Genomic DNA, 27,962 nt, shown 5'->3' with positions numbered 1-27,962 from the left:
GCCGGGGGTAGACGAATATCGTTAAGATCACGTGAGCGCTTATGACACCGGATATGCCACCGGTTTCATGATCGGGGATAAGAGACATTGAAAATATCTGGTACGTTTACACGGAAAGAAAATTATGGGAAGTTTTGCTATGCATTATGGGAATGGTTCCCATAATGGTATGGGAATAGTACCTATACTACTATAGGGATGGTTCCCATATATTATGGGAACCATTCCCATAGTGGTATGGGAATCATTCCCATACTATTATGGGAATGGTTCCCATATTGGTATAGGAACTATTCCTATAATATTATGGGAACTATTCCCATAATGTTATGGGAACCATCCCTATAATATCATTAAATTTTTTTTTTTGCACAATAGTGTAGAAATTTCCCAAAATTTGAATTTTCTTGAATGTTTTGTGCTGACAAAAAATTCTTGTTAAAAATTTTAATGTTTTTTTTGCCAAATACGATTTTTTTTTTTCAATGTTTGAATTTTTGTTTTTATGTTTAATAATATTTCTGTGTATTGTAGAAGTGATTACCGCACTTCTTTAAATTAATTTTTTCATGATAATATGGGAACCATTCCCATAATATTATAGGAATGGTTCCTATAATAGTATGGGAACTATTCCCATAATATAATGGGAATCATTCCCATAATATTATGGGAATAGTTCCCATACTATTATAGGAACCATTCCCATAATATTATGGAAATGGTTCCTATAAATTATAGGAATGATTCCCATAATATTATAGAAAGTATTCCTATAATTATAGGAACCATTCCTATAATTATAGGAACCATTCCTATAGTGTTATGGGTATCATTCCCATAATTATAGGAACTATTCCTATAATTATGGGAACCATTCCTATAATTATAGGAACCGCTCCCATAATTTATGGTCGTAATTCCTATTATGGTATAGGAAAAAATTTCACAAAATTATGGGAACCGCTGCCATAATTTTCTTTCCGTGTACTTTTGGGTTCCTGCTAGAAACTGTGGGCTTCAAATTTAATGGAAAATATTTTTGGCGGTAAAAAAAATTCGATTTGAAATTTTTATTTTATAGCCGAGCTCTGAATTATTAAATATTGAAACTACTGAATTTATATTTAATAATTTTATTTGAAATGATACTCGATATATTTTTGTTATAAAAATATTATTAAATAAAGTTTTTTTTTATTCTTCAATTATTTTTACTCATCAATTTAAAATTCTATCCACTCTAGTATTCCCTTTTTTCCCTATCATCGTTTTGATTTTTCTCTATTTTCTCTTCTGATATTTTTTTCTCCTTCAATATTAAAAAACACAATAAATAAAAAAAGGGAAAAAAATATTGAAATAAAGAAAAAACGAGTAAATAAAAATTGGCAAGAATCACAAGAGGAGTAAAATAAAAATAGGAATAGAATAGAATAGAAAAAAGTTGTGAAAAAAATAACGTAGGAAGAGATTGGAATTTGCGAGTATTGATCGAGGGTATATTTAGCTTTTTTTGCGCATGAGCTCGTTTAATCGGTAAATGAATAATGAGTGGCTGAAACTCTGGGTGCAGAACGTGGGTAGCGTTTGTGTAGGTGGAAAAAAGCACGTGAAAAGAGAATAACGGAAAAGCAAATTGGAAAAGAGAGACAGGCGAAATGAGAATTATTGCAAATGGACATAGAGCTCACAGAGAGTACGAGAGGAGGAAAAAATACCGACTGGGGTAACAAAAAAAAAAAAAAAAGAAAAAGAAAAAGACGGAAATAGAGAAAGGGTTTAAATTGAGGCAGAGGTCAGATCGAGTGCAAAACAAAATCAAATTATTCGTAGTGGTTACCGTTATTTTCCATGCGTGAATTTTATTAATCCATACCCCATTCTATCATCCTTTTTATTTTTTTATCTGCTATAAAATATCATACTATTGAAATTTAACACCTCAATCGTAATTCAGCTTCAATGTAATTCCGGTTTTTTTCTCTACTACCATTTACCCACCGGTACATTGTACATTAAAACGTTTTTTATTTTTATTCAATCGTAAAAACGCTGGATTTTTTTTTTATTTTGGGGACAATGTTTACACAGGGAAAATGCGTCGCTCTTTAAACATTTTTCAGTTGTTGTATTTCGGGCTGTACACTCAGCATGTGCTCATGTAGTCCTCTGTTTGTTGTGTGTTATTTATTTACCGAATTTGTTACTGTAGAAAATTATATTTTTTAATTTCAAATATTTAGTTAAGTTTTATTTGCTCGAAGGGAAAATAAAATGTGTGAGTATTTTTTTTTTTTTTGAATGATTGAGCGTAAAAAAAATAATGAAGGAGGAAAAATGTTAGCAATTGACGGGTAGTCCGGATTTACGATAAAACTGGCGGCATTCGGTTGCAAAAAATGCGGAGGGTGTGAACAGAGCGAACATGGCCCCGAAGTGAAGGGATGGGTTTTAAATATTCAATAAACGGCGGCATTATTCTCGGCACGTCGACGCGGGGTGAAACAGTGCGCCGTGAAGAAACTGAGAAAAGCGCGAGTACCGATAGGAAAAATAATAAAAAAATCGGGATAAAAAAATACATTAGAGGAGGGAATGAAAAGTGAGAGAAAAGAGGGTGAGGTGAAATGTTCTCAAAAGCTTAGCTCTACACTCCGGTACTCTGTAGACGACATAGACGCAGACGGAGACTGAGACATAAAAAATAGTTGTTGTAGCATGGGGTGGAAAAAAATAAAATGAGAGAGAAATAAAGTTAGCGACAGCTATTTATCCCCTTGAATTACCTGCCAGAAACTCAACCCTCATATTCTATAATTTGCTCTCAACCCCTATATATACTTATATATTTTACCCCTTGCTACCATTATTCTTTTCTTACCACCGACTTTCGTTCCCTAATTTTATTTTTATCGTTTTATTTTCTTTATATCACTTTTTACTAACACATTTTTTAATCTACCGACTATTTTATTCATTTAGATTTTTATATCAAATTTAAATACTCAATTTAATAATTAATGTCTTTAACAAAAAATTTCTACACTGTAAAAAGAGCGGTGTTAAAAATGGACTCATTTTAACTCCGCCCGGTGTTAGAATAAAATTACACCGGTGTAGGAGGAGTAATTAACCGGTGTTAAAAATACCGGTGTTAAATCGGGGTAACCGGTGGAAAAATGGAGTAATATCGGTGTAAAAGCGGTGTAAAATCGGTGTTAAATCGGGGTAACCGGTGGAAAAATGGAGTAATATCGGTGTAAAAGCGGTGTAAAATCGGTGTTAAATCGGGGTAACCGGTGTAAAAACGGAGTAATATCGGTGTAAAAGTGGGGTAACTGGTGTAAAAGCGGAGTAATAGCGGTGTAAAAGCAGGATAAACTGCGTCCGCTTGGAGTATTAACTTTAAAGATTATAAAACACCAAAACTGTCAGTTCTTTATGAAAATTGATAAAAAATATCATTTATTAACAAGTATAGTGATCGAGTAAGTAAAAATATTCACAAAGTAAAATATTTTAACACCGATAAAGAATATCTACACCAGCGGCGGCGTTATTTTAAAACCTGTCTAGAACATTTACACCGGCAGCGGTGTTATTTTAACACCGGAGAATTTTTTTTAACACCGGTACAGAATATTTACACCGGTGGCGGCGTTATTTTCACACCGCTTTCGGTGTTGAAATTTAACACCGCCAATTTTAACACCTACACCGCTTGAACTTACCCCGGTGATTTTTTACAGTGTATTTAAATATCAAATCGTACTTTTTAAAGGAATAAAAATAAAGAATATTTTTCAAAGCCCGTGGCCTGAATTTGAATTTTACATATTACACTGCGGTAGGATCGCGTGAGATTGAGCATTTTCTTATAAAAAAAAAAAATAATAATAAATAAAAAGCTCAGGATTAAGATCCCGCGGTGGTATTTGCATGTTATTACCTTGTTTACATATTTATTCAATAGACTACTTTGCCGAGCAAACAAAACACCTTAATAAAACTATGTACACATCCATACATAAATGTATTAACATTTAAATTCCGCTTAATATGTTAATTATTAATTAACACATATTTTAATGATTAATAATTTCCTAGTATTTTAAAAGTGACAAATAAATAAATATATAAAATAAATAAATAAATAAATAAATGAATAAGTAAGTAGGTAAGTTAATGGGTAAATAGTTAGTAAATCATACCTGTTTATGCATTTCCACATTGAGTCCATACGACATCTCGTAATACTGTAAATTAAAAATTTAAATACGATTATTATAGACAGATAAATTTTATTAATAATAATAAAAGTGTGTATTTATGTAACTGCTGTGTGATTTGTCTATCTATCTGTCAATATATATATGAGTACGTGTGTGTAGAGTTGATGGTGTTGTCGTTAAAATGCCAATGAAAATGTATGATTCATGCAAAGCGTGATTGATTAAATGCACGGCTCAGTAACTCGGTATGTACTAGGACTAGGTACGTGTCATATATAACATGGTAATACATGCCAATTCCACTTTTCATCTTAAAACGTGTTGGATATATTGAAATATCCATAAATGTGTTGTATCGCATTTTGCCAGAGGCCAGGAGGAAAGAGCCATATTTAAATAACTCTAGATATATATGTATATATTTATATATATAAATGTATTTCGTAAGACAGCTCAACTCTATTTTATATTTATGTATATATTACTAAATGATAATATATATGTAAAAAAAATAAAAATTGAGGATTAAGAGGATTGGAATTCAAGACCGGTTTCGCGTGTAACAGCGTTCCAACATCGTGTGTTACAAGTTAAGATATTATTTTATTAGTTAGACTGTACTATTTATACATTAATGATATTTATATTTATATTTTTTTTTATTGTAAATTTATAACTACTTTTTTGCGGTTTAAATATTTAATTTATGGACAAGTGGCAGCTTTAGTGTTGATTTTTTACCGAGGAATTCTGCTGATTTAAATTATCGATACTGCAATCGGACATGTAGTTTTTTTTTATAATTAATGAATGAATTTTTTTTTCTGACTACCGGATTGTGTATTTAATAATTTAATTACTGCACGGAAAGAAAATTATGGGAAGTTTTGCTATGCATTATGGGAATGGTTCCCATAATGGCATGGGAATAGTACCTATACTACTATAAGGATGGTTCCCATATATTATGGGAACCATCCCCATATCATTATGGGAACCATTCCCATACTATTATGGGAATGGTTCCCATAATGATATGGGAATGGTTCCCATACCATTATGGAGATGGTCCCTATAATATTATGGGAACCATTCCCATATCATTATAGGAGCCATTCCTATAATGGTATGGGAATGGTTCCCATATTGGTATAGGAATTATTCCTATAATATTATGGGAACTATTCCCATAATGTTATGGGAACCATCCCTATAATATCATAAAATTTTTTTTTTGCACAATAGTGTAGAAATTTCCCAAAATTTGAATTTTCTTGAATGTTTTGTGCTGACAAAAAATTCTTGTTAAAAATTTTAATGTTTTTTTGCCAAATACGATTTTTTTTTTCAATGTTTGAATTTTTGTTTTTATGTTTAAAAATATTTCTGTGTATTGTAGATGTCATTACCACACTTCTTAAAATTAATTTTTTCATGATAATATGGGAACCATTCCCATAATATTATAGGAATGGTTCCTATAATTTATAGGAACCATTCCCATAAATTATAGGAATGATTCCCATAATATTATAGAAAGTATTCCTATAAATTATAGGAACGATTCCTATAATTATAGGAATCATTCCTATAGTGTTATGGGTATCATTCCCATAATTATAGGAACTATTCCTATAATTATGGGAAACATTCCTATAATTATAGGAACCGCTCCCATAATTTATGGTCGTAATTCCTATTATGGTATAGGAAAAAATTTCACAAAATTATGGGAACCGCTGCCATAATTTTCTTTCCGTGTGGATAAATAAATTAGGGGAGGGAAAAGTTAATTCTTGGGATTAATTGAGAGAAAAGTTATCGACAAAGTGGAAAACTGGAAGCGGAGAAATAGCCGGTTATAAGCCAAAAGAGCAATAAAAATGTTAAATAATAAACGTTTCCGTTGGCGGTTTCGCGAAAGCTAGAATAGCGTTTGCGACCTCGGTGAAGAGGAAGGCTGGACGAGGTTTTAACGAGCGTCCCGAATACCACAGTAGTCCTACCCGCGTTATCCAGTACCAACGACCATTGTAAACGTCTTTTATGACGATCGTTAAAAACCCAGTCTGCGAGCGATATATATGTATATATAAATAAATGTATATGTGTATATATTTTAAAGACTAGACACGACTTGGGCGTTTTAACACCCGCTTCGCAAAACGGGTACGTACATTTTGATGCTGAAGAACGACAGAGAATGCGATAAACGATAGTTACTATTTTAAACTTCGAATCCATTTAATTTTCTTATATTGTATTTTGCTTTTATAGTTACTATTATTACGAGCTCGCGGATGAATATTCTCGTTAACAATTTACTATCATTATTATTCTTGTGAGAAGTTAAATATTTTATTGGTTAATATTTATAGCTCTGTAAATTTTTTATGATTCGTATGAGTGTTGGCATTAAATTTATTTTTAACTCTTAGCCGAAATAATTAAATTTCCCAAGTCAGTCACTGGTTCAAATTTTTTTTTAAACTCACAAAATGACTGAGTAAACTGCTGTCGAAAATTTGTCAAAATTTTGAAGAAAGATAACCGTCAAAAACTCATTTTGAATTCATATAATTTTGATCATTATACTGATATATATAGATATTTTTTTGAAAAGCACGAAAAAATGTTGGGATTTTTAAGCCGAGTTCCAAAAGTCAATAAAACTTTTATTTGAGTCCATAAAATATTATATTTAAAAGCGATAATTTTTTTGAAAACAATAACGTGCAATATATTCGACACCTGTACCCTTGTTATTTAGCCCTTCTACAAAAATAATAGCCGGTAGAACAGGCGCGTAAGGGGAGAAGAAATTGGGGGCAATAACTAACACAGTAAAAAAATAAAAATAAAAATAAAATCCAAAGAAGAATTGCAATCACTTAGGTTAAGTGCTGGCAAGTCTTTTTCTTGTTTATTACTCGAGCTTCTCGTTTTTACTCAACACTCAACGCAAACTTCTCAACGACGAGTAAGACCGAGCACTTTTGGACAATCTGCCGGGCAATCGTAAAACTTGACGAGCTCAACAATTACATGAGAGAGTCGTAAAGACGTAATGTCCCGTGGGAGGTTTGGGTTTTACTCGGCATAAACTACTACTACTACATACCCACCCGAGATACAGCAATCCGACAAGGGAATACCCAGGGCAGAGCAGACCAGAGAAAATGTTGCTACATTCAATATAAAATAAATCTTTATCATTTTATTTTTATTTTTATTTTTATTTCTATTTCTATTTCTATTTCCACTAGTATATCTTAACTTTATAACATTGTTTAAAGTATTGCCGGCAGTGTACGGTGAATTTATAGGTGAATACTATCTTGTAAGTGCTTCTAGTCTAGAGTATGAGTATGAGTATGAGTCGAGTGTGAGTGCCGGAGGTTCACGATGACAAGTAAAGGTAAAATAGTTAGATATACAGTCGGAGGAAATGGAGAATACGATATAATATGAAAACGTGGGTATATAGAGTTGTTGTAGTGGTGGGTGGGTGTATAGAGAGCAAATGTTCCAAACCGGGTCAAACTGCGCGGAAATGCTCACTCAACAACCAAAGGAAACACCACCACTGCTACCATCATGTCCATTTGCTTTCCACTCACGCTTTCGTTCAACTGCTAGAAACCGCTGAAGAGACTTGTTGTTCTTATATATATACATACATGTACGTATGAGGAAAAAATAAAGTTTCAAAAGACTCGGAAAACTGGAAAGCCGGCACTCTATGCCAGTGTAATAGTAAAGTACGAGAAAAAAAATACGTTTTCTCTTGAAATTCACTGGCAAACGTCTTTGAAAATATTTTTTTATCAACTCGTCAATGTTTCGGTCGGTTTCGAGGGCTGAATTTTAAGAGCGTCCGACTTTCTTTAAATATTTAAACCGCTAAATTTGAGGTGAACTTTTTTTTACTTGGCGAGCAAGTAGAAAAATAGAGCAGACGAATTTTATAATAGTAATAATAATAATTTTAAAAAATATTTGAGCACACCCTACCAGGGTCAAAAATAAAACTTGGTTTACCAAGTCGAAATTTGGAGCCGTTTTTCACAAGACAAACTCGATTTTTTTACGGAGATATGATATACATTGAGTTTTGGCCTTGGTTTAGACTTAACTGGCTTACTTAGTCACGATTTAAGACGAAAAAGTCAAGATCAAGTCGAAATTGACTTGGTTTAGACTTATTCGACTTAAATTATAAGACGAAAAAGTCAAAACTAAGGTGAAATAATTTGTATATATAAAGGCGGAAGCAAGGCGAATAAATAACTTTTTTTCGACTTGGTTTAGCAAGTCAAAAGTAAGGTGAATGACTATCGTGCTCGAATTAAAGACGAATAAGTTGAAACTAAGATCAAAAAATATGAATAAGTTGAAATAAGTTGAAACTAAGATGAAAAAAGTTCAAAAAGTTGAAAAAAATTAAATTTAAGTCGAAAAAGTCTAGATCTTATCGAAAAATCGTCGGCAAATCGATAACTTCAAAAGAAAATAAGGTGAAGCAAGTCTAAATCAAGTTTTATTTTTGACCCGGGTAATTACAAATAACTCACCATAACGTAGTGGCGCTGCATCTCGGTCTTCTCCTGGGCGAGTTTCTCCAGCTCCATTTTAATACTGAACAAAACAAGCAGGAAATCGAACGTGTAAGCTAAGACATTGGTAAGTGCAGGCAACATTCAAAAGCATTTATTATCGCTTTTATAATTAAATATTAATCGTTAAATATTAGGTATTATTAATGATAATGATTATGATAAATAATAATAATCTATAAAATTAGTTATTCAAAACCCTGCAGCAATTAAATTAAGTAACCAGATATTAAATATTTCTTTTTAATGTCCGTCGGTAAAATTGGCAATAATTAACTGGATAATTGATGGAGGGTTTAGAATCGTGTCACTCGACATTGGGAAGTTATAATAACATGGCGTGGGGAGTTTTGTGCACAGCAAGCCGTTAAACATACAATTACTGCAGCCGCAGGAAACATCGATAATGATCGTCATGGCGGCCAGTGTCGTGCGGGTTATAATTAACGTCTATCTCTATCTCTCCCCTTTGTTTTATTTCGCTGTATTTATTTATTATTTATTATTTTCACTAGTTTTGTTATGTCAGATATATAAAAATATATATCATTCCCTCTACCCTCTACCCTCTAGCATTCCGGTCCTCTGGTTCTTGATAGCACTGACGTGCATGATTGAACTTGCATTGAGGCGTCTGTATGTTTACTGTTTACTCATGAATATTATATACCGTGTGGTAAACCCGTGAAACTTGTGTTGTCTATTATATATAGATATGGATGTATATATATGTAGATCTAAGTATAGATATACTCCGGCGTAATTTTGAGCGTGCAATTGCATTCTGTACATGTACTGTTACATTAAATATGACGTGTCGTTAATTTCAATGAGTTTGTCCATTGTTTTTATAATTTACAATTTACAAGTTATGATGATGTTAATTATGTAGCATGTAAATGATTTATGAGTGTAATAACAACTTTTTATTTATTACTCTTAAGAAAAAATTTTTTTTTAGTTGAGAGTAAAAAATAAAAAATTGAGTTGTGTATTATCGCGGCTGGCTTACCATCACGTAATGCCTCTGTATCTCTATTTTTTCACTGGCCAGTTTCTCGCACTCCAATTTAAGGCTGTACGGGCAATAAAAATATAATTAATGGAATGGGAGTTGGAAACGCGAGTTGAAGATTAACATGGCCGCGGAACTTATTATTAATGGTGCAGATATATATTAAATATGTATATATAAATATAAATGTGTGGGTGAAATAATACAGTGCGATGAAAACGGGGCTGCCCGAACAGAGAATCCCGAGGGAACTCATCGAGTAAAATGCTGTCATAAATTTGGCCCCATTTAACAGCATCCACTTAAATTCCTGCCGTTTAAATGTATACCGTATGGACATGTGTGTAAAAAGTTTATCTATTCCATCATTTGAGTCTTGAGTTGTCTCATATTCGAGTGTCACCAATCCTGCCAGGGAGTTCTCCGTAAATTTATGACAAATAAACTGAAAAATTTATTGGTATGATTTTATAATCTACTTGTGACATGTCTTGACTACTTGCTCAGAGTTTACTTGGTAAAATAACTTTAATTATTTGCGCGGATTTTATCGTAAATATATGTACATACTTAAGCACTCTTATCAGCGAGGTGAATTTAAAATTTAATAATGACTATTAAAATACAATTAAATAATCATTAGTTTGACGGTTTTTTTTTCTTTTTTTTTTTTTAAGTACTGTCAAGTGAGTCGAGTATAAAGTAGGTTGAAACCACTTTTATGGTAATTTAAATATGTTTAATTTAAATTATGATGTTTATTCGATGAATTCTCGACATAACTTTGTTCAAATTATTAATATTCATTATCTAGTTCTACTTTAGACATTTTAATATGTATTAAATACGTACGTTGAATTCATTATGAAATATTATTTTTTTATTTCTGTAGAAAAATTCTGATATTTAATTTTACTAGAAAATTGAAATCATTATTTTTGAAATTTTTAGTAACTCGAATGGAACCCAAATTTTTTTGCTAAAGTCGATCGGTTAATTTTGATTTTTAACTGATTTTTTGAGAAGTCTACAGTTTCCGTGGCGCCACGAAATGATCGCGCGAAATTAGGCTTTTTTTTAAATAGTTATAACTTCTTCAAAAATGGACTAATTCAGACGTTTTTTTTTTCAAAATTTTCGTCTTCAAATGAACTTTCCGGAAAAAAATACAAAAAAATTAAAGATACTAAAATCTATGAAATATTTCACTTTTTTGAAAAAATCGCTTTTTTTTCGAAATCCATTTTTCTCAAAAACTAAGCGAGATATCGAAAAATTTTATTCTTTAAGAAAGTCTTATTTCGTCGAGTTCTACAAGAATTCACGGTCATTTAGCGGCGCTACGGAAACCGTAGAATCCCCTTATTTTGAAATTTATACAAGAACTTGAAAAATACTTTTTTTAAAAAAATTTTGGAAATCACTACAATTCTTTTACGACCCCCAAGAAAAAATTTTTATCGCACTGTATTACATCTAATTAAAACTAAAATCCGCTGAAAAAAAGTTATAATTAACCGGCGACAAAAGCTTTTAATTACAGTAGTTCGTAATAAAATTATAAAAACCAAAAATATATGAATGAATACATATATATAAGAAATAATGGAGTTAAAAGCTTTTATCTATCATTAATTTATCGTATCATCGAGCCAGATCACAGCCATGAAATTGTAGTTTATTTACTGTCGACTAAAAAAATGTTTTTTATTTTATTTTATATTTTTTACGATATCCGTAAATACTGAATCGTGGATGACAGTCATCAACGGACCCAATGTGCGAATCGATATCAATTTAATGGCGAGTCGTGGATCGTTTGCCAGATACGAGCTGCTACTGCTGCTATCCGGGCAATCCCCTGGGCTATATATCTATATATATAAATAAATATATATATACATAGGAAAACGGTAGCTTCTGTATGCATAGCTTCCGGTTGGACAAACAATTATCTACGCCTGACCAACAGACAGCCAGAACATTTTGCTTGTTGTCGTCCACATGCGTTCCAATACTCCATACACCAGTAAACACTCTCCATTTTTCACTACATCCATTCTTATATTTATTTTGTTATTTTATATACATATATATGTATAACATTTTCATACATATATCTATGGATATATTTGATATGTTATAGCCCAGAGGAATGCGAATGAAGATATGTGTTTATTTATTTGCCGTGGGAATTGCCATCGGCGTATATATTTTTATGCTTGAGAATCACTCTACAAATATATCGATAACAGCACCAACAACTCGGTACATGACAGTACATGATATCGAAATTGAAAAACGAATCATCGAATTTTATTTATATTTTTTTTTTTATCGCAATTTAAAGTTTCTTTTTTTTTTAATTTCGATGATTCGTTTCATTATAAATTATTACATTAGTAGTTAATTATTTTTATAACAATAATGCAGAATAGTTACTTGTGGTATTGGGCTTGTAGAAAATTAAATTCCTCCTTTATACGATCACAGGAATCGATAACTGTAAACTTAAATGGTTGTCCTGGTTGTGGTGGACCCTGCAAGCAAATTAAAATAAAAAATTATAAACGATTTTTATATTACTGTCATTTCAAGTCTTATTTTATTGGAAATCTGGCCTCTGGGAATTTAACCATAAAATTTCGACAAACAGCCCGCGTATTTTGAAAATTATACCAGAGCTTGTAAGCGTGAAACCTGATCAAAACTTTATCCAGTGTGACAATCCTCTATAATATAAAAAGCTAATGCGCTTTGCTTTTTACATCTACACTTAATCTGATTTACTAAACATTATTTCCGCCTGTACGCTGCTTTTATCCACTTAAATGCCAAAAGTTTCAAAAATGAATAGTGTTGGAATTGGAGAAGGATGCTGTGGAATTGGCGTACATAGAGAATGTACGATAATAAATACAATACTGACACTTTATGGAATAGCAAAATGAACTTGAATAATGACAAAACTTAATGTCTTTATGTATACAGTACACTGTAAGTATGACCCGAATTGACCGATACAAGGCTTAGATACACACTGACTTTATTCACAAAAGAGGTAGAAAGTACCTCGGCTGCCCAATTTCAAAACACAGTAAGGAACAAATTTTTCAAATTCGAATTCTTAGTATTTTTAGTTCCAGTGGAGTCTTGTGAATATGATTCGATTCATTATCCAAAAATTTATGCACCTGAAGATCGAAGCGTTTTTGGTGCAACGAAAATGAACTAAATTTATGTAATTCGACTGCTTAAGGGGCAGTTCCGAAAGTTTGGGGTGGTCTAAGATTTTTGACTGACAAAACAAGAATCTACATGTGAAAAATTTCAGAAATCTAGTCATCCAGTAGAATTCTATTATAAATTGTTTTTTTTTTTTCATTGCGCGAAAAACGTTTTGATCTTCAGGTACATAAAAATTTTATGTTTGCCAGTTACTGTATTTTGAAATTGGGCAGCCGACCTAAGGGCTGTAAAGTTGTCCTTCTCTAAGTATACACTTTTTCAGAAACTGTATATATGTAAATGTGTGGGTGGGTGTATATAGTGTAAGTGTATAATGTATGAGTATTGTTGTAATACACCAGCAAATCGGAAATTTGATTTACAAAAATAGAATAAACTTGAGGTTGATGAATATAAAAGTAATTTTTTGAAAAATTGTGGGTTTTAAAAATAACATTTTATCGATATATAAAATCTAAAAAATATGTTTAATGCATAGGTAGAATTGAAATATCGGTAAATGGTGATCGGTGTACGGAATCGGAGATCCTATTTGTCTGTACAGTAAAGCCGATCGAGCCAATCCAATTTATTTATTGGCTTTTGGCCGTAACACAACTGTGTAACAGACATATATATATATATATAGTGTGAACCACGATATGCAATTATTTTATACGTGACCGTAACGCTAGTTTGCGTGATTGTGGTTATGTGAGAGTAAGGACATTCATTTTATATTGCAAGGCAAACGTTTCGTGTAAACACGAGCCTGGATACTGGATGATAAAATAGAAAAATAATATATTAATATATATATAGCAACACATTCAGCCGCGAGTAAATAAATATATTTAAAAAGAGAAGAGGATTAAATTTAAATTAAAAGAATATAAAATCTGAATGGGAGTGGGCGCGCTCAAGTGGTTTATTTAAAAAGCTAAAGCATTGATATTTTATGTTTTGTAAACGAGCTTAAGAGAATAAACATTAAACGGAAAACGATAATTATTTTCGGGCAATTCGATTAAAATTGCTAAAAGCTGAGTCGCGATATAAAATAATAATAATAACATGAATACTCGGGGAAATTAATAACTGCTTTTAATGTATGCTAAATAAAATGAAAATTTAATAATCGAGGCTATGACTATGCTCACACCACCCGTTTATTATTATCAATAAATTTATATTTACGGTATATTTATTTTTTACACATTTAATATTTATTAAATTTATTTTCGTGAGCATGTAAATTAACGTCATATTGATTATCTCCATTATATTGATGATAATTAAAAAATAAAAAATTTAAAGAGGCTATTGAAATTCATGTATGCGTATATATATATATAGATATATGTCCACGGTGAAAAACCACTAATATAAAACGATTGGATAGTCGAATCACCACATAAACGTCCGGAGCACGCATGCACCGAGTGCCGTCGTCGTGACAAAATGATTTTCCGGCGGAAAAGCATTTTCACAAGAGTGAAGCTTGTTCATACATACATATATGTATGTATATATATGCAGAGGTTACTGGCTGCTACTGAAAATCACTCTCTCGCTTCTACACCAAGTCATACGCTGTGCATTATAATTCGACGAATAATAATCAGTGTAAATCAATTCAAATGTCAATCAACTGGTACCTTTTCTATTCATTTTTTATATTCCCTTGGTTGTTTTATTATATTTTTTATAAAAATACCGGCATTAATTATTTAAATATTTTTTTTCTCTTTCCGCTGTTTGAATAACGTTTTTTTTTTATTTTTTTCCCGTGAGAAAAAAAATATTGGATTACATGCCGATGAGAGTTTTATAAATTTAAAATGAAATCTATCTCAATGATGGAACTATCCCCAGGCTAATTTAATTATCCAATTTACAGATTTTATTTCAAAAAATATATATTTTCAATTAAAAACTGTTTTACCCTCAGGTAAACCCTCGCGATTGTTAATTTAATTATATAACGATTCAAAATTAAATTTGTAAATATTTAATTGAATATTAAATTGTAGGAATAAGATAAATTACTATCTCAATATGAATTTTATCGAAAGATAAATTTTTTAGCAACATTAAAACTCTAACACAAAGTCCACACCGATAGTACGAGTAGCTGAAATAAAAATATAATTTAACGCTCCGATAAAATCATCAAGTGACTGAAGATAAAGGAAAAAAAATTATAAAACCAATAGAACTTTAAAGATATAGATACTCGTATCATCAAGTGGCTCAATAGAATGTAATCTACTTATTGATATCAAAGCTAAAAAAAATCCTCAATAATTCTGTTCTAATTAATTATTTTTATTGACTGACGAGCTTCTCAAGTACCGAGTCGAGTCCAAGGGTCCTTGACCTGTGCCCAAGATGGCTCCAGAGTAAGCTCGGTCTACCATGCCTCTACTCCGGAGTACTTTCTTCCTTTGTCTCGCTCTCTTTGGTCCTTCGGTCCTTTCATTACGAGCTCACGGTCTCGCTTTATGCACTAGGTCTTCGCACCAATGCCACCAGCAACTTGAATGACGTACCCGAGAAGCGGATTCATCCGGTGGTGGTTTTCGCCGGACCACGGAAACCACCGGCTGCGGCTACGGACCAAGCACAGACCACGCAATACCACCCAGCCTAACTTTCTCAGTATCTATACATATATATATATACATATATTACACGAAAGCTAAATTTTCACTTGATATTCTGTCCCTTCGTCTGCTAAATTCTGTCTCTCTAGACTAGACTACTGTAACTCATTAAAAATTTATATCCTACAGTGTAAAAAATTTTTTGGACCCGGTGTAGTATAAATGTCTCGGTGTAAAAATTTTAGTGTGAAAATTACATCAAATATTGTGTTAAATTTAGGCGGTGTGAATTTAAAATTTTTACACCGTCAACCGTGTAAATTTTTAGTTTATGATAATTTTTCGTTAAGAAAAGTTTAAAATACTATTTAATATCTAAATAAAATTAATATACACAGAAAAAAAAGTTATCTTGAGTCATGAAAATATTTTTGAAGACAAATGTTTTCGGGAACCAAGTCAAGATTTTTTTGAGCCAAGAGAATTTGTCTTGGTTAAAAAAAATTCGTCTCGGTCGGAGAAGATTTCTACTTTATCTGAGAAAATTTAGATCTCCAAAAAAATTTTCTTGAATCAAGAATATTAACCTTTAGTCGAGAATTTTTTTTTTTCTGTGTAGTCATTGATTAAGCAATAAAAATATTCATCATCATTTGTTGCTCATTAATTAAAATTATAACGAGTAACACGGAATGGTGTAAAAAAAATATATTACACCGTGTCAAAATTACACTGATGGAAAATTTACACCGAGGGAATTTCACACCATTATTTCACACCATACAGCCGTGTAAAGTTCTCCGGGTCCATTTTTACACCGAAATTTTTTACAGTGTACGAGATCTGATTTTTCAAATTTGGCTCCAAAAATACAAGTTATTATTTATGGAGTTAATCTCGATATATCGTGATCGAAGTTAATTATGGTGTGTGCTAATTGACGTAATAATAGACGGATTATTCTTATTACACCAGAGCCAGCGAGTTTCTACTGGCCGTTATATTATTGAGCCCGCGAGCACGCATCATCCAACGAACACACGACTACAGCATTTGCATAAGCAATGCATTTTGATTCGTAACTCCATATTGTTATGTTACACAGACCAATGACATAAATAATGCATAGCATTATGATTACTGCGTGCAAGACCCAGTCGCTATATTAGTATGCCAGCCGAGGGCAAGGAGGAAACTCCAATCTACAACAATACACGTCGTGTTTAATATGCTTTTCAAATATCTATCGTATATATTCGTATATATACACAGACAGACATAATGCCACTTTAAATTATACTGTACGACACTCAGTAAATTAAGGGATCGCGTTTAATTCACCACCACAATGAGCTATCACATTTGATGGGAATAAATTATTTTCCGTCTTGATTTTATTCGTCAGCCAGCTGGCTGTTGAGGGCAAAGTTTCTGAGCACAAAAAAACAAAGAGCATAAAATGGTATGACGCAGGAACAAACTAATCAAGGGTTAGTTGGTGAGAGGAGCGACTCGTTCAATTAATTACTTTCATTAACGAGTGCTTGTAGATCGTCTGTTATGTAGTAAATATATCAGTACAGGGAAAGTAAAACTAAAACACCTGACGCGTTTCTCCGTATAATGTAGCTCATATAACCCCCATAAACCCACACCTAGAGATCGTAGGATCAGCAAACACGAACCACCATTCCGAGATATCAAACTCGATAAATGCTCGTGGCAGTTTAACCCACACTGGGTAATTAAAATGATAGGATCGCAAAGGGTATAGCTGTGGAATAACGTCACACCGGTTTGTTAGTTTCTTTAGTAAGTATATACATATATATAGATATATATATGGTGTAGCAAGTTGCACGTGGGCGTGTTAGACATACGCATCAGAGAACACGCGGTGAGACAACTATACTCGTCGTGTGAGCTGGAGATAATACCGTAGTATCCGTAGCAGTTTAGTGTGTGTTGTTGTGTAGTTACGGTAACTACCCGATGAGGAGCGGGCTTGTGTTGCTCATGTTGTTCGTGTTGCTTGCTCGCTGCTCAACAACTAACACGGATACCAGTTTTGTCGAGTTGAGAGTGAGAGTGTACTCCGTGTACACACACCCCTCTGTATAAACACCTATCATCCTTCATCACGTGAGTTATACTCTAATTAACCTTTTATCAATCATTTTATCATTATCATTATTAGGTATTTTTTTTATTAAAAGAACAAAAATTAAACGTAAGTGAAAAATATAAAAACAATAATTATTTGTACGAGTATTAGACGTTGGCATGACCTTGACAGGAAAGTACTTCCGTGCAATAGAGCTCTTTAGGTAAAATATCTGCTGTTAAGAGTGAGTGATTCTGAAAATAGCAAGACGTCAGTCACGCGAAGAAGAAAAGTAATTATGGGGTACTGGTATGGGGAGTCCAGTAGTCAGACTAAACGGTCTCTCGCACCGGTGGGTTTGCATTACAGTAATCGAGTAGCACTCTGCCCTTCGTCGGTAATGGAGAACCGCCCTCGAGGCCGACGGAATATGCCACACCCCGCTCAAGATAAAACCAGATCACTCAATGTCACTTTTCCCGCGACATTTACACTTTATTACACTGTAAAAAGAGCGGTGGTAAAAATGGACTCATTTTGACTCCGCCCGGTGTTAAAATAAAATTACACCGGTGTAGGAGGAGTAATTCACCGGTGTTAAAAATACCGGTGTTAAATCGGGGTAACCGGTGTAAAAACGGAATAATATCGGTGTAAAAGCGGGGTAACCGGTCTAAAAGCGGAGTAAAATCGGTGTAACCGGTGTAAAAACGGAATAATATCGGTGTAAAACCGGGGTAACTGGTGTAAAAGCGGAGTAATAGCGGTGTAAAAGCGGAGTAAAATCGGTGTAAAATCGGGGTAACTGGTGTAAAAGCGGAGTAATAGCGGTGTAAAAGCGGGGTAACCGGTCTAAAAGCGGAGTAAAATCGGTGTAACCGGTGTAAAAACGGAATAATATCGGTGTAAAACCGGGGTAACTGGTGTAAAAGCGGAGTAATAGCGGTGTAAAAGCGGGGTAACTGGTGTAAAAGCGGAGTAATAGCGGTGTAAAAGCGGGGTAACCGGTCTGAAAGCGGAGTAAAATCGATGTAACCGGTGTAAAAGCGGGGTAACTGGTGTAAAAGCGGAGTAATAGCGGTGTAAAAGCAGGATAAACTGCGTCCGCTTGGAGTATTAATTTTAAAGATTATAAAACACAAAAAATGTCAGTTCTTTATGAAAATTAATAAAAACTATCATTTATTAACAAGTATAGTGATCGAGTAAGTAAAAATATTTACAAAGAATATCTACACTAGCGGCAGCGTTATTTTGACACCGGTCTAAAATATTTACACCGGCAGCGGCGTTATTTTAACACCGGAGATTTTTTTTTAACACCGGTACAGAAATTTTACACCGGCGGCGGCGTTATTTTCACACCGCTTTCGGGGGTAAATTTAACACCGATAATTTTAACACCTACACCGCTTGGACTTACCCGGTGATTTTTTACAGAGTATTATTATTACCTGATTCCTGTATTGCCCCAGAACTCAAATTACCTGCCAAATCTGCGGGGAAGTCACTGATCGGCGGGCGGTTTCAAATCCGTAGAAATGGGGCCGGTATCAAAGGCACTTTTAAAAGTGTCCTTGCTTTTAAAAGTTTGAATAAATAAAAAAAAATGTTTATCTACATGAAAGATCATAAACCTCGCGTTTGATCTGTTTAAATAAAAAAAGTAAATGCTAAATGTAATAAACATAAAGTAAAAAAGCAAAAAAAATTATATACATTATACTAAACAAAATAGCGGCTGGATATTTATCTGTCTGCGTGCTTGCATGTAACAACCTTTAGTTCATAAATAATTCATTACAAAACTCCAATGTATACAATTGTACTTATATGTAATATTCATGTCTTCCCACGCAAAGTATTCGCGATGATTCGCGTGCGTGATAAAAATCTTTAAAATAAAAAATGTTTACCGTCAGAATAAAAAATTTAATTGCATAAAAAATAATAACGTTTTTTATAAAAAAAAAATCAAGACATTAGAGTACGTAATTAATTTTTTTTTTTGCACCTGTCGAGTGTTGAAATCAGAATGACAAAAAGAGTAAACAAAGCAGCGAACGTGAAAATACTCGCGGAATGTCTGGCAGTAGCAGCAATGCTTTTGCTGTTCGTTCAACGGTATATACTTTAAAGGTACAAAGGAACCTGCTGAATATCACTATATATTTATACAAAAAAAAAAAAAAAAATAGTACTTATAGTACCAACAGGGGTGTATATATATAAAGATATATAGAGCACTCTTTACTCTCGGTCTATTCCATTTTGACCTACACGCCTTTTGCAAGCACACTAGGATGACAACCAACAAGCGAGAATGAAAGAGATGAGTCTACAAAAGCTCGAGAATAATAGAAGGACCTAGAAAAACCGCAATGGCTCAGCAAACTATTCCGTTGTAGTAATAAATTCCTTTTTTCCTTTTACCTTTTTTTTGACTTTAACTCCCGTTCTATTCCTTTTACTCTATTTCCAAGTTATACCTCCGCTTTATCCTTTTTAGCTCAGCCATATCCATTTGTCGCACTGCTAAGTACCCTGTCATTTTATATAAATTAATAAAATTCAACTCTAATGCAAGACCAAAGAGAATTTATGTCACTACGACACTTTTATTAACATTTAATGGAGGATTACTCGACTGCTTGTAACGATTTGTTTTAAATCTCCCGGCAAGGCGATAAATTTATAAAATATTTCAACGACTGGATCCTTTGGAAATTTTTTTCTCCCGATTCAGAGGCTGGGGCCGCATTAATAAAGCAATTAAACAATTATTGTGCCCGCAGTGTATACATTTATGGTACTTTTACTTTTATAATTGGAAAGTTTAAATTCCGAACGGGGATAATGGCCATAAAGGCATCAAGTCTTGAATGTTTTGTAGATATAAAATAATTTATAGGTTTAAAAGTAAGTGGGCAATTAAATTGTAAATACAAATATATTTTTAAAATTAATTTAAAAAAAAAAAAGGCTGTGGCGTTTGAGCGGTGGAAAAGGTGTACAATAATTTCGAGTGTCATCGCGTGACAAGATAAAAGTAAAGGGGCCATAATCAGCAGCTTTAATATACATATTTCAGTTCTCACTCAAGCTTTAGTCAGACACGTTATTTTTTATTTTATCCCGACTCACTCTCTCTCTCTCTCTTTGTCTTTCTAAAATTTTACCACCGCTCAAATGCTCTTTTACTTTCTTTCCTTTATTTTTTACGTCGCTCATTCTGCTCAGTCTCGGTGCATCGTCACACTCTGGAGAGCACTCTCTGCATCTCCCTCGGACTTGTAACCAGCGAAGCGTGTGCACATGGCACGAGTGGGTAGACAAGGATGAGCCCACATACGCGTCACGTGTAACACGTACACCCACACCTCAACATTAAACACACACCAAACTCACGTTACATCTAGACGCACACAAACCTGTCGAGGGCCACTCCATTCTTCGTAATACAACCGGGAGTAAGTGCACAAGAAGTGGCTTCTTGCCGAGTACAGATAGAGAGCTAACCTACGTCATATATATTTTTTTTTTTATTTAAACACTCGAGTTTTTCACCTCTCGAATTATTTTTTAAGTCAAACTCAAAGTCGAACAGTAATTTCAAATCGAGCGAATAAAAAAAGTGACAGTCAGGTCAATGCGATTGATCACTGTCATTGTCGAGCCGATCCACAATTAAAATAATAAAGGCAAGCGTATCGACATCTGCTTTTAAAAATTTAAAATCGTTTGTTGCAGCAATAACAATAATGAAAATACATATAGGTGTTACCCTATACTCATACATCTATTAAATAGGGTGACGTTAATAATACGTTAACGTGAATGTGAACACGGGCAAAAATGACAAAAGGCTCAACGGGAAACTAAAACGCCCTGTTTCATCCCCAATTCCGCTGCCAGCAATTACATATGCACATGCCGAGCAATTGGATAGTGTGTGTCGCACTCGCACACCGTACCGGCATCATATCAGAGATAGCTGTCGTGTACAATGGAACAGAAAATAGCTCGATGGAACTCATGTACATCCACCGATACTATAGTATATATACCTCCACGAGGGGACTGATTCGACGATAATCCAACGTTGAAAAGGGGAGTTGCGATATCCATCAAATACATATTTTTATTATTATTATTATTATTTAATCCATTAATTCATTTAGTAAATTTATTATCGGGGCGAAAAGCATTACGGGTTTCGCTTCATTACGGTTATTATGGTGTGTTATCCTCGGGCATGGACCCACACGACGGAGCAGAAACGAGTAATTAACAATCTCCATGTAACCCTCTCGATTGCATCTTCGTGTCGGACGAGTCCCTGGAGGCCACTGTTTACACACGGGTTCTTATGTTAATTTAGCTAAACACCCAGTCTCAAGCTGTGCGTGCTCGTCTCCTTTATTAGTCTTTCTTATTTTTTTCCTCACTTAATTCACATCTCCCTCAGCTAACAATATTTTTTTGTTGCTCGCTCCCTGCTCCCTCGGTCCATCGTCTATTTTTTCTCCAGGTTAATCTTTAGTAGTTTAGTTGTTCTCGTACTTTTTTTGCCCAACTTCTCAGACCAGTTTTAGCATCCGAACCGGATTCTCCCCAAGAATTACCCATGGAAGAAATAACCCGTTCATATTTTTATCTTAATATATAAATATACCCTGGGTATTGATCGTTTGGTCGCACTTGTAAATTGTATACTTGAGGTTTTCGCCCTCCTTTATACTTAATTCAATACAAATATAACTTCCCTCAGCCTCGAGATCGTGGGAAATAATATCCAGCTCTATTAATATCTAATGAGCTTGATAATTAGTCTCTAATTAAATGCATAAATAAATAAATAAATATGTAATGATAACGTGAAAGCAATCTAGCACAATTATCTCGAAATACTCGAGGTGAATATTCGCGATAAACCAGCCGAGGAAATTGTCCAGGAGAATTATTTTATTACTCCCGACAAAAGCTCTACATATATTTATATATATGTAGCCTTATATCTCTAATCTGTACTACAGTCGTTAGTCTAACCGTAAAGCTAGAATTATTTTTTACAAAACGAACTGTAGTGACTAGTCACGAGTCTCCTTTTTTACGATTCTCTTTACGTTGGCAGAAGCGCACACACGATACCCAGACAAAGGGATACTTGGCAATAAATAATGGAAAGTTAAAAATAAAATGGCGCAAAACAAAGCCGAAGAATTAGAGGAGAGATACAAGTATATATAAAAAAAAATAATAATAATAATAGGGGTAGTTGGATATAGATTGAAATCTTGGGACAGCAATCGATTAATAATTTAACGGATAGGGCTCACGTGGCAATTTCTCATTCGCCGGATACGTAATAATAAATATATATCTATTATATCTAGTGATAGTGAGGTAGAATGGGGCTGTAAGATAATTTAACCAAATGGCATGATGCCACGAATGATGGTCACGAAAAAAAAAAAGAAAAGAAAAAATGCTGGCTATTATATAAAGCATTTTATGTTATTATTTTCTCAGCTAATGTTTAGCTTTCTCAGTCCACGTCACCCGTCAGCAGAGCTTTTATTTATTTAATACTATGTACTTAAACATTTTTTTGAGCTTTGATGTTAAATGCAAACTCCCCAATATACGCTAAAGACGTACGACAAGTTTTAAAGTTTAAGATTGTTGGTTGGCTGCCAACATATGCAAAACTACTGAGAAATTCACGTATCAACTAATGCCTCCTTTTATTATTATTTTGTTTTTTTACATTCGATTCAGTGATACGATGGTTTCCTGTCCACAAAGGGGTTACTGCTGTGTAAATTAAGTTATTGTGTTAAAGTACATACTAAAAATAAATATATATATGCAGATATTTTTAGTAACTTTGGAGTAAAAAATTGCAAGCCCGAGTCAAAATTCAGAGCCTATATAGATCCCTCTAGCCCTAAATAGATCCAATTTAGAGCCCTGTAGTCCTGTAGCTCCGACTTTGAACCCAGAGGTCCTAACATTCACTGAGAGGTCCGATTTTGAACCTTCAAGTCCGACAATATTAGTCCCGTAATAAATTTGGATTCATTATAATTGAATAATTTATGATGATTGTTATTAATATTATTATTATTACAATAAACCAGGGCTTACAGGCCCTAAATCGGACCTAATTTTAATTTTCATCAGGTCCTAGATTGAGCCCGCAAGTGCCGAAAACGGAAATTTGTAGCACCTCAGGGACCAAAATCAGACCTAATTTAACATAGAAACAGACTCTATTTAGAGCCTCCAAGTCCGAAATAGGTCCGACTTTAGAAGGCTCTAAATGGGCTCTAAATTTCGACTCGGGAAAGAATAATCCGGGCGTATGTATCTGAGCAAATAAAAGGAACTGAGTAAATAATCGGTATTGAGAGTTCATTTTGAACGTCAACCTCGAAATTTGATAGTCGAGACTCTTCTGTTGTCTGTCCAAGTTTGCTAAATGAGTAAGTAGTGAAAGAGGTACCACGGGGTCGAGTCAAATATTTGAACTTGTTATTTTTTATCCTCTTTTTTAGTTTACTTTCTTTTATTATTTTCCTTTTCCTTTTTTTTTTTACATATACGGTATCCATGGCGACGTGGAGTTCGGATGCCGGGCAGCAGGAAGTACGAACGACAACGAACATCTGGCAAATATTTGCAGCAGAACGTTGCTACGAAATGAAAGAGAATGAGATGGAGTAAACGATGGTATAAAGTACGGAGAGAGATGGAATGAGATGAGAACCGAGCAATTGAGATGGTATATTCAGTCACATGATGGTCTGCATGTGTGGATGTGTGCATGTATGTGGGGATGAACGAACGAATTTTAGGGATATGGTAGACGAGGATAAAACGAGTCTGTTAAAAATCCGTGAGTGTCATCCACCTTTTCAAACAGCTAAAGCTATACACACAAGCACGTGCAAGACTCAAACGTGATCGTACTCACAATTTTATAAAAAAAAAGTTACTCTATCTATAGTATACAAATTTTTTTTATCACGTTTTCGCTTCGCCATATACGATTTCGTAGCATTATTTTTATGTAGTCATACATTTATTTACATTTCATTATTTTTTGTTTATTGACAAATATTTTTGTCATTTTAAAAATAGACCCATTTTTTTTATTTCTAATTTTAAGTTCAATGCACACCTCAAACTTTTTTGTACCTAAAAATATATGATTCTGAAGTTAGCCGACGTCCGATAATTTTTTGATTTTTTTTTTTACAATAAATTATAAAAAAAAAATATTTGAAAAAATTGCACCTATAGTTTATTAAATCTTCTACATGTGCATATTTTTATTTTTATTTTTTTGTTAAATTAAGTCGTTGAAAACAAAATTCGAAAATTTGTAACTGTCTCCTAATTTCATGATACTGAAATTAGCAGACGTCTAATAATTTTTGAATTTTTTTAAAAACGATAAATTTGAAAAAAAAAAAATATTTAAAAAAATTGCACATATAGTTTTTTTAATTTTCTACATGTGCATATTTTTAGTTTTTTTTTTTTTTTTTAATTAAATTGTTGAAAATAAAATTCAAAAATTTTTAATTGTCTGCTAACTTCAGGATCATAAAAATATTAAATTTAAATTTACAAAACAGATTTCTACTTTATCGATTTTTTATTTACTCGAAGATCGGAACGTTTTCTGCGGAACGAAAATAAAAAAACAAAATAAAAAATAAAAAATCTCCTTGATCTAAATTTCTGAAATGTTTTCCGTAGAATTTCATAAATTTTTTCATTTTCGTTGCGCGAAAAACGTTCCAATCTTCAGGTAGATGATTTTTTTCTACTTTTGAAAATTTAAAAATAAAAACTTTAACTGATGGATAAAAAAAATTTGTCTACCTTGTCATGAATATTTTTGATTCAAAGTGTCAAATCCCTGCAGGATATAATTAATTTGAATATTAAAATCTAATAAGAGTAAAAAATGTAAATCTCTTAAAGCAGAGCTGAGAAAATAAGTAAAGTGATAAATCGTGTGATGAGTATACACAGAAGGACTGAACAGGGCGAAAGACAAGAGGATGAAGGAATAAGGATAAGAAGTTACTCTCGTTACTGTATTATATCACATGTGAGAGAGTTAATCCGGATCACGAGCCAGCTGAGTAGTCTCTACTCCAGCTTACATTAACTCGTGTATTTAATTCACATACTCTCCATATGTACATGTTACATACATACATTTATACATATATACATAAATTTAATACACATTTAATACCCTGCTCCAGCAAATGATATAAATATGTATACGTATGTATATATTAAATGCGAATAACTTCTTATAGAAGTTGAGTAGAGGAATCGTTTAGGTCTCCAAGACACGACAAACTGCCAGCCCTAATGCCAATTAGTGCCATTCCAACGTCTCCAACTCACCATCCAGTTCTTCCAAACTATTTTTATTTCTTACTCCTTCTTTATTTATTTTCATTACTCGTACTTGGTATATGTCTTTTTCAGGAAACCGAGGAAATAAAAATAAAAATATAATTAAAGACCAAAAAAAAAACTTTATATATAAACGTGGCAAAGAACACGAACGAGAAAAGTTTACGAAGCTGTTAGCCGTAATTATCGTGTGGCATAGAAAAAAAAGTATATAGAAATATATATATAAGTTTCAAGACCTCGTGTGTTTATTTTTCACTCGTATTGATATTTTTTATTATCATTATTTAAGTTTATGTTACTGAAAATATTTATAGACGGTTATATTTAAAGCTTCACTACTTCGCTTGTTATTCTTGTGGAATACGTAAATAAATAAAATATTACTAAATAAAAAGTATTATTGAGGTTTTTAGAGCACTCAGACAATGAGTATCCTCGCGCAACATGTCAATCTAGTCATTAATAAAAAATGAATTACTCAAGTTAAGTTTAAACTTTTGCAAAATAGCCCATCGTTCTATCATATATATATATATATCTATAATTATTCCGGCGAGTTGGGGACCGACTTTACATATGACAACTATGTTATGATAATAAGATTGATTTTGCGAGTGTGTCGCTAAATGTGAGCAAAAAAGATTGCAGGGCAGTAATGCGGCTGTCCAGGAGAGCTTTTGTCTACCGGTAGCACATGAATGACAAAAAAGCACTCGGGTGTAGACTTTATAGTCATGTCTGCAGACTATAGACAGCGTAAAGCAACAGCAGTGGCTGTGCTAGTTAGAGCTAAAATAAAAAGCTCAAAGTTTTTATTCTTTTATCCTCAAACGGTTAAAAGCTCGGGTGGCAAACGACCCATGAAAATCGAGGACGGTATTCTCGAGGTCACTAGTCTGCAACAAGCTGTCGTTGGCAGTAAAATTTATAAAAATCAATGGCCAGAGCTACGAAAAAAAGTTTTTAGACTTTTAAAGGATAGAAAATATTTTTCGAGTATTTAAGTATGTAAATAAATTTAAGAGCCGCAATGAACCTTGAAAGAAGAAACCTTGTCATTAAGATGAGTCTGGGTGTTTAGTGTAGTGACTGAGCGTAGACTTAACGATTTAATGAAGCATGAAAAAAATTTAAAAGAAAAACGACACGGTATGGGATTTGAAAGTGTACAATTAGTTTCTTTTTGAGGATAATAATGCAAGAAAGAAAACAGACCTCAGTTGAGACCACCGGGTAGCAGAGGGATCGGAGCAGGGGAGAGACGACTAGGCAGACATTTGCTGCAGACATTATTGTACACAATGTGTATATAGCTGTCGGTGTTGTGTAGATCTAGCAATAAGAGAGATTGGGGAAAGCTGAAGAAGGGAAGAAACCAAGTCCCCTCAGTTGCTAGTGGACCAATTTACGACACCCTCAGGCTCGAGTAATACGTTTCGAGGCTCGAGGGTCGTTTCTGCCCATTGTTGTCCGCTCTTGGGATTATTTTCACGGGGATAAGGGATTCATTTCCCCTTACTTCTTATTCTCCTTCCTCTTCCTCTTTTAAAGCTTATACTTATACATCCACTACCGCCTTCAACTTCCGTCTTCGTCCTTCCCTCAGATCCTACAGACTTACTATTAGAGAAATTAAATGAAAGAGAGTGTACTGAAGCAGACACTTGGTTTAGCTCACTCTAACTTGTCCTTTTCAGTTATATTCCT

The 27,962-nt window shown here is 33.3% G+C and overlaps 1 protein-coding gene across 4 annotated transcripts in view; it reads right to left on the bottom strand.

Annotated features, from left to right (window-relative positions):
* Window positions 1-27,962, bottom strand: part of LOC130676392 (protein groucho-like) — a 63,258-nt gene that overhangs the window by 32,569 nt on the left and 2,727 nt on the right. Inside the window, exons 2-4 of one of the 4 annotated variants that reach the window (XM_057482547.1) lie at window positions 12,309-12,406; window positions 9,864-9,927; window positions 4,215-4,259 (exon numbers count right to left, since the gene is read on the bottom strand). In XM_057482547.1, the coding sequence (XP_057338530.1) occupies window positions 4,215-4,259; window positions 9,864-9,927; window positions 12,309-12,406 (207 nt within the window). Of the gene's footprint in view, window positions 1-4,214; window positions 4,260-8,809; window positions 8,874-9,863; window positions 9,928-12,308; window positions 12,407-27,962 lie in introns of those variants that run through there. The other 3 variants (XM_057482556.1, XM_057482566.1, XM_057482577.1) reach the window with 3 other exon arrangements.

This window comes from Microplitis mediator, chromosome 1 (assembly GCF_029852145.1).
Source record: "Microplitis mediator isolate UGA2020A chromosome 1, iyMicMedi2.1, whole genome shotgun sequence".
NCBI classification, from domain to species: Eukaryota; Metazoa; Arthropoda; class Insecta; order Hymenoptera; family Braconidae; genus Microplitis; species Microplitis mediator.
Note: the sequence above shows the minus strand (reverse complement) of the source record. Positions and strands in the feature narration are given on the sequence as shown.